At 50.1% G+C, this 7,500-nt stretch overlaps 1 protein-coding gene across 1 annotated transcript in view; it reads right to left on the bottom strand.

The window, feature by feature from the left end:
* Positions 1–7,500, bottom strand: part of LOC113814385 (zinc finger protein 768) — a gene marked incomplete at its 5' end in the record, with an annotated part of 59,699 nt that overhangs the window by 688 nt on the left and 51,511 nt on the right. Inside the window, 1 exon segment of the mRNA XM_070138708.1 lies at positions 1–359. This exon segment is cut by the window's left edge and continues 688 nt beyond it. Coding sequence (XP_069994809.1) covers positions 1–359 — 359 coding nt within the window.

The following is a 7,500-nucleotide window of genomic DNA, read 5'->3' as shown; positions in this document are numbered from 1 at the left end:
AGCGGGCAGTGCGAGCAGTCGTAGGGCCTCTCGCCGGTGTGGGTCCTCTCGTGCCGCAGGACCTTGGAGGGCGTCGCGAACCACTTGCCGCAGAACTGGCAGGCGTACGCCCTCCGCCCGTCCCGCAGGTGCTGGTACTCGTGGCCGGAGACGTCCGCTTGCGGCTGCTGGAGTTGCTGCTGGTGCTGTTGCTGCTGCTGCTGGTGTTGCTGGTGCAGCTGCTGTTGGTGCGGGTGTTCCATGTGTTGTTGGTGTTGCTGTTGGTGTTGTTGTTGGAGGTGTTCTTGATGTTGCTGGCGGGCGAGCGAGGGGGCCCCACTCCCTCCCTGACCACCACTACCAACACTCCCTGGGCTCACCTACAATGGAGAGAAATCAAGACCATAAGCAATGATGTCCAAAATGTTCGGGAGGTTTTGCTGTGTCATGGCTTTGCTGTCTGAGTGTAAGGTAACCCCTTGGCAACGCGCCTCGTCAGACCCCAGGCCCGAGACCCCGAGCGGTGGCGAGCGCTAACCCGAGGCGAGGCGCGGCGGCCCTAGCTCGTGCGCGGAGGGGCGGCCCTCAGGGCTAGGGCGCCGCCAAGAACTCCGGATGCTTCATCTTGATGTGGCGGTACACGTTGCCGCTCTGCGCGCTGCGGAAGGCGCAGTGCGGGCACGCGAAGGGCTTCTCCCCCGTGTGCGTGCGCAGGTGGCGCCCGAGGTCGACCGGACGCCCGAAGAAGCGGCCGCAGTGGGGGCACGACTGGCCGCCCTCAGCGCCGCCCCGGTCCCTCAAGGCCTCGTGCGGCGCGCGGGCGGGGGGCGCCAGCCGCGTCAGCAGGTGGGCCAGTGTGTTGGACGGGACCCCAGCCTGCAGGAGAGACAAGGCAGCCTTCAGTATGGACTTGACGCCAGCTCGCCGGCCGGACATTGTGTAAACCCTTAGCACTAACACAAGCACCGTGACTGACACTTCACACACAAAGCTACAAATCCTCAAGACCTAGGTCCTCCTCCCGCGGCGGGCGGTGCGACCCCGGGCGGCGCCTCGCCTCATAGGGCCGCGTGCGGAGGCGGCGCGAGGCGGTCCAGGTGGCGCGCCTGCATGTGCTTGGTGACGTTGCCCTTGAGCGCGGCGCGGTAGGGGCAGAACATGCACGTAAAGGGCTTCTCTCCCGTGTGAGTGAGCAGGTGCTTCTTCAGGTTATACGCTCGGTTGAAGAGTCTACCGCAAACTGAGCACGGGTGGTACTGGTTGGCGCCCCCGACTGGGTGGTCGCCTGCCCCGGCAACACTCCCCTCCAGTGGCACGCCCTCCGCCGCCGCCCTCACCTGCCGGGGAAGACTGCGTCAGTCCCTTGAACACGTCCCAACAAGGTCCTTAGCGTAGCAAGCAACACACACCAGCTCGAGTATGAACCAACTGCTGTGTCTTCTATAACTCTACCTACCAAGGACACAATAAACAGTCACGTCGACCTCAATCTACCTTTCCTCAAGGACAATGATGTGAAGGAAAAACACTTAATCAGCTTCTAACAAAGCCACACCCTTCGTAAACACAGTCGGAACAGAGAATTCGACCTATAACGTCCGAAAACAAGTGTCCCGAGTTTTTTTTTTCAGTCTCCCCTCCCGTTTTCTCTAATGAATTCATCGCTTGTTCGCACTATAATTCAATAATACGTCGTTGAATTGTGTGTACATCATTAAACGTGTTTGTGTGTGTGTCTGTACTAGTATGCATGAATGTTTGCTTATGCAGACATTAGTTTATGTATATGAACGTCTTAATATTAATTAATGTCAATATCAGCAGTAAGTGTAATCATACACATATACGTACAGTTTATATGCACTTTAAGTATGAATGAACAGTTACCCATCCTGATATACCAATGTGTTAACTCTCTTTCTTTCAATCTATATATTTCTAAACATAAAAAAATCAAATAACCCACCATCTTGAAAAAAAAAACATTATTTATGAAGAGACATCAATCCTTTCCTCTCCTTTCTATCATAATAATATTAGTAACTTGATTATCCACTTGTGAATCGGCATTCCCTTTCTTATTTTCTTCTCTCTTGCTAACATCTACAATGTCATTTTTCCCGTTAATTTCCAGAGGATAAATATTAGAAAAAACGAGACTTCCATGCTATCTTTATTAAGCTATATCGTACAACGAAATATCAACAATCATACCGAAAAATTGTATCCAATAATATCAATTTAATCACGATATCATGATTAACCTGACATATTTCTAACGTTTTTTTTTTTCCTCTTTCTCAATTATTCGAACAATGACAGCTACGTGTAAGTACAGAGGGGAAAACCTGATATATGTATAGATATATAAAAAAAGAATTGCAATGTTGTAATTCCACTCACTAATTACATCCACTGATCACATTACGTACTGATCGTTGTGAACACCAGTCTGTCTTGTCACGTTCTTTGCGCATGAACCACGCGGACAAAGGTAGGATATATAAAAAGATAGAAATGCTTCATGTTGAGAGCTCAAAGTAAAAGAAGATCCGACCGCTCTGCAATGTTCTTTGCACTTCTTTCTCACAGAGACATCACACTCCAAGTGCTGTCTTATCACATTTTCTTTTCTTAACATGTAACCATTCACAGAGATATATAAACAGACCCAACAGAGAAAAGAGAACCACACGAGTCTCGCCCCCGTCACGGAGAACCTCAAGGGGGACAGGGCCCTCGACATGCCCCTGGGCACGCCCCTGGGCCCGCCCTACGGCCTGTCCTTCTGGTGGTGCGGGTGCCACTTCCTGAGGTGGCTGAGCAGCGTGTCCTTCCGGCTGGAGCGGTAGGGGCAGTACAGGCAGGCGAAGGGCTTCTCGCCTGTGTGGGTGTAGATGTGGTGCTCGAGGTGCTGGCGGCGGTTCTTCCCGGCGAAGGCCCTCCGGCACAGCGGGCAGATAAGGGAGGGGGGCTTGCTGGCGTTGGGGTCTCCCCCCCCAAGGGATGCGGCGGGGGCGACACTCGGCTCCTGCAACACACCCAAGACAGTCCTTAGCACCTGTGCCAGCTCACCTGGGCCACTCACACACCTCCAACATGTACACGTGTCTGTCCTCTGAGGCAAGTGCTAGGATTTGGATCAGTGAACATCATGCAACTAAGAATCGCCTTGGGAGCCAGACCTCTCCTCAGCTTTATTTATATTTGGTGGGGGGGGGGGTCCTAAATGCACGGGTTTCTCTACGACTCGTCATACAGTACCGGTCCAAGTGCACGGGTTACAGGGCGGGCCGAGCGTCATGGGCGTGGGCGGCGACGGGCGGCGCATCCCGGGTCGCGGCGTCCCTTTGCTGCGCAGCCTCGAGCAGCGGCGCCCCGTGGTCGAAGATCACGAGGTCTCTCAGGACCCTGGGCCCGCCTGTCCGAGCCCTCCCCTGTGGCTCCCGCAGGCCCACCTCCCGCGCGCCCCCGGGGACGGCGTCGCGCGGCAGGAGGTCGCGGTGCATCCGGGCCACGTGGATCTTGAGCGTGTCCTGGCGCGACGAGCGGAACGGGCAGTGGGGGCAAGGGTAGGGCTTGTGGCCCGTGTGCGTCGCGATGTGCCGCTCCAGGATCTGGCGGCGGTTGCGGCCCCCAAAGGACTTGCCGCAGACGGGGCACACCAGCGCTGCCACGTCGCCCAGCCGCACAGCCAAGCCCTGCAAAACACAGCCACGCTCAGCCTCAACCTCCTTCACTCCAGGACGCAAGCAGACCTGGTTTCACTTAACAGCAAGAAAAGGGCTTGCGCCATCCTACTTCACAAGCAAGGCCAAACACAAGAGCTACTCTGAACTGCCTTCCCTCTCTGGATTCTCCTCCCCTGAGTAGCACAAACTGCTTCCTCGTCCTTACGGGAGTTACAATTGCAATTCCCTCTAAATACCAGGCAATATATTTCTTTAATATTCATAAGTCAGTTACCCATTAGCACTACTCTGATCAAACTGCCACATTGAGACAGACCTCAAGAATGACCCAGCACAGCAAACACCATACCTCATTAACTCCTTCACAAAAAAATCACTGAAAAAAAGTTGTTTCACCAAATCAGTACTTTAAAACTTAAGGGCATTGAATTCGCGTCTCGGCCTCGTCTCAGCCGCACCTGCGCCAGAGTCGCCGCTCGGAGGGACGCCGGTCGCCCTCGAGGAGCTCGCTTTGGCCTCGCTCGACCTTCGCCTCGCACCTCGCGCCCTCGCCTCTTATCATCTCTGGCCGACGGCGCCCTCGAAGCCCTCCCTGGCGTAGTGCTGCTGCAGGGGCGCGCTCGCCAAGTGCTCCCCTTCGACGCCCCTGCCGACTACACCCTGGCCGTTGGGCACCTGCGGGACGCCTGCCCTGGCCGGGTGCCCCTGGCTGCCCAGGGCGCCGCCGTAAAGGCGCTGGTTGTTGTCCCCAGCCTGCGCCTGCGGGCCCTGGTGGATGTTCCTGATATGGCGCCGCAGGTTGGACAGCTGGTTGGCGCGGTAATTGCAGTGTGCGCAGTTGTACGGCCGCTCCCCCGTGTGCACTATGACGTGGCGCTCGTACAGCTGGTGGCGTCCGGGGCCGATGAAGGTCTTCGGGCAGTTCGGGCACGCGAGAATCACGGGCGTTCGCGCAGAGGCGCCGCCCTGTGCCCCGGCGCCCTCCTGGTGCGGGGCAGCAGCTCTACCCTGCAACAGACAAGGCGGCTCTAACTCCTGCTCACAAGCCCCGCTTCGTGCGCGAGACAAGCCCGGCGACCTTCCCGCGGGGGGACTGCGCCGCGCACCTCGACTCTTTACTTTTTTAAATACTAAATCTACACCAACGGGATGCTGAGTGAATGGTCTTACTGACATATCAAAAACGAGTCATGCTATGCATGACAAAGAAAATCAAATGAACATGCAAACCCAAAGAAAATGAAAGTGAAAATCCTTAAATAGTCCCAGACGTTATCACCCTCTCAAACCGGAAGCTGAATTCCGTCGTGAGGTTAAATGACAATCCAGAAATCATTATAATCCTTTTATTCACATCCTTATCCCTGTACATGGGAGCCAAGACAAACACGGCTCTCGAGTGCCAAACCAGTTATTAGGGTAATTAGGTTAGACTGAGAATTAACAAGCAATTCCTAACATGAAATTGATCCTTCAACCCCCGCCCCCCCCTCCACCTCCACTCCGAAGACAACTAGGACATCAACTTAATGACCAGTTCACCTGTTCCTGTTACATTGAATAATTTCTGCGGTCTTTTTCCCTTTTTATTGTAACTGGCATTTTGCAAACGACTTTAAATGACTGCATTTGCTAAACAGGCCTTTTCAAGAGCGACAAAACTCCAAACTCCTATCTCTTTCTGAGCATTAGACGGCCGAGAAAAAATACTGCGTTTGTCTTTCTTATAGCGATTAATTCAAACTCATTCAACAGTCATTACAAATTTACATACAAACCATACTCCTGCATCTGCCCCACTGAGTTACACACCCATCCATTCACATCCTTATAGTTCTTGCGCTCAACTCCCAACTCGTCAATTCACGTAGGCACATGTATATGTATATGTATATGTATATGTATATGTGTGTGTGTGTGTGTGTGTGTGTGTGTGTGTGTGTGTGTGTGTGTGTGTGTGTGTGTGTGTGTGTGTGTGTGTGTGTGTGTGTGTGTGTGTGTGTGTGTGTGTGTGTGTGTGTGTGTGTGTGTGCGCGTGTGTGTGTGTGTGTACACCGACAGCAATGCCAATGAACTGACTCTGAACTCCTGACAGTGAGGAAAACGTTTTCAAGGAACAAAGTCCAAGTTGCTCCCACCTATTTGTTCCGCTTGACACGTTTGTGAACTAGCAGACTCTTTGTGAATGAAAAAAGTGGGATTTTTTTTCTCTCTCTTGAACAGTGACGAAAGAACTGTAATGAAGTTTCGTCTTTCTTTTGGTTTCACTTGCTTATTCCTTGACACAAGATTATTTTCACGAGAAAAAAAAAATGCGACAAAATTATTAATAAAATAAAAATAATCGATAAACAAAAAGAAGTTAAGAAATGCCAATAACCAATACAAAATAAATCATGTTATACAAAATAAACTAAAAAAAAATAAAAATAAATAAAAACAGAGACAAACTTCTAAAACAAAAAAAAATCGCCTAGGTATCAAATAAAATGCTCACAAGTTCTTGCAACCTGCCTCTTGCAAGTCGATGCCTGGTTTATTGTATTTCATGTCTTTATTGAACATCATCAACAAACAATAAGCGTAGAAAATAACATGTGCAAACAGAACTACTTGTTTGAATTTTCTCTTTATCCCAATCTTCTTCGCTTTTCATGTTTATTTGTTTACCTTGCAACCTCAAATCATCATCCGTTCTTTATTTACCTTCAACTTTCATTACGACTAAATTTACCTTCATTTTCAATACTTTCCTAAATCTAGCTTCATTCTTTTAACACTTCCGTACTTTCACTTCATGAAACTAAATTAACCTCATTTTTTTGTCATACATTTTTCTTTATTTTTTAAATTTAAAAGTTTCAACCGAAAACACTACACAATATATAATTACCCAAGAGGCTTAACTGAACAACAATTGACTGACCTAAGAAGACATACCTCTCTTCTCTCGAAATAATATGTGGTATTGAGACATGTGTTTAGATAAAGTTTTAAAAATCATATACGTGAGTTTTAATACCTACACAACCGTGCAAAAGCACAGGCACGAAAAATAAATGTTTTTTTCGAACTGATTCTCTCTCTCTCTCTCTCTCTCTCTCTCTCTCTCTCTCTCTCTCTCTCTCTCTCTCTCTCTCTCTCTCTCTCTCTCTCTCTCTCTCATATACATTTACCTCGCTCTCTCATTTTCCCTCCTTCGCATATATTTTCCCTCTCTCTCTCTCTCTCTCTCTCTCTCTCTCTCTCTCTCTCTCTCTCTCTCTCTCTCTCTCTCTCTCTCTCTCTCTCTCTCTCTCTCACTAACACATTCCTTCATTAACTCTCAAGCGGCACATCTCAATCATCTATGGGTCCTTGTTTCTATGTATTGCTCTCTATTTCTCTGTGTTCCTGCCTGTCTCTGCCTGTGTCTGACAATGTCTCTATCTATCTATCGATGTATCTGTCACTTTCTCTCCCTCTCTTACTCTTCCCTTCTAACTCTCTCTCACACTCACACTCACACTCACTCTCACTCTCACTCTCACTCTCACTTTCACACACACACACACACACACTCACACTCACACTCACACTCACACTCACACTCACACTCACACTCACACCCACACACACTATCACACGCACACACACACTATCTCTCACACACACACACACTATCTCTCTCTCTCTCTCTCACACACACACACTATCACACACACACACACACACTATCACACACACTATCACACACACACACACACACACACACAAACACACACACACACACACACACACACACACACACACACACACACACACACACACACACACACACACACACACA

Source organism: Penaeus vannamei, chromosome 24 (genome assembly GCF_042767895.1).
Source record: "Penaeus vannamei isolate JL-2024 chromosome 24, ASM4276789v1, whole genome shotgun sequence".
NCBI classification, from domain to species: Eukaryota; Metazoa; Arthropoda; class Malacostraca; order Decapoda; family Penaeidae; genus Penaeus; species Penaeus vannamei.
This window is presented reverse-complemented; position numbering and strand designations above follow the sequence as displayed.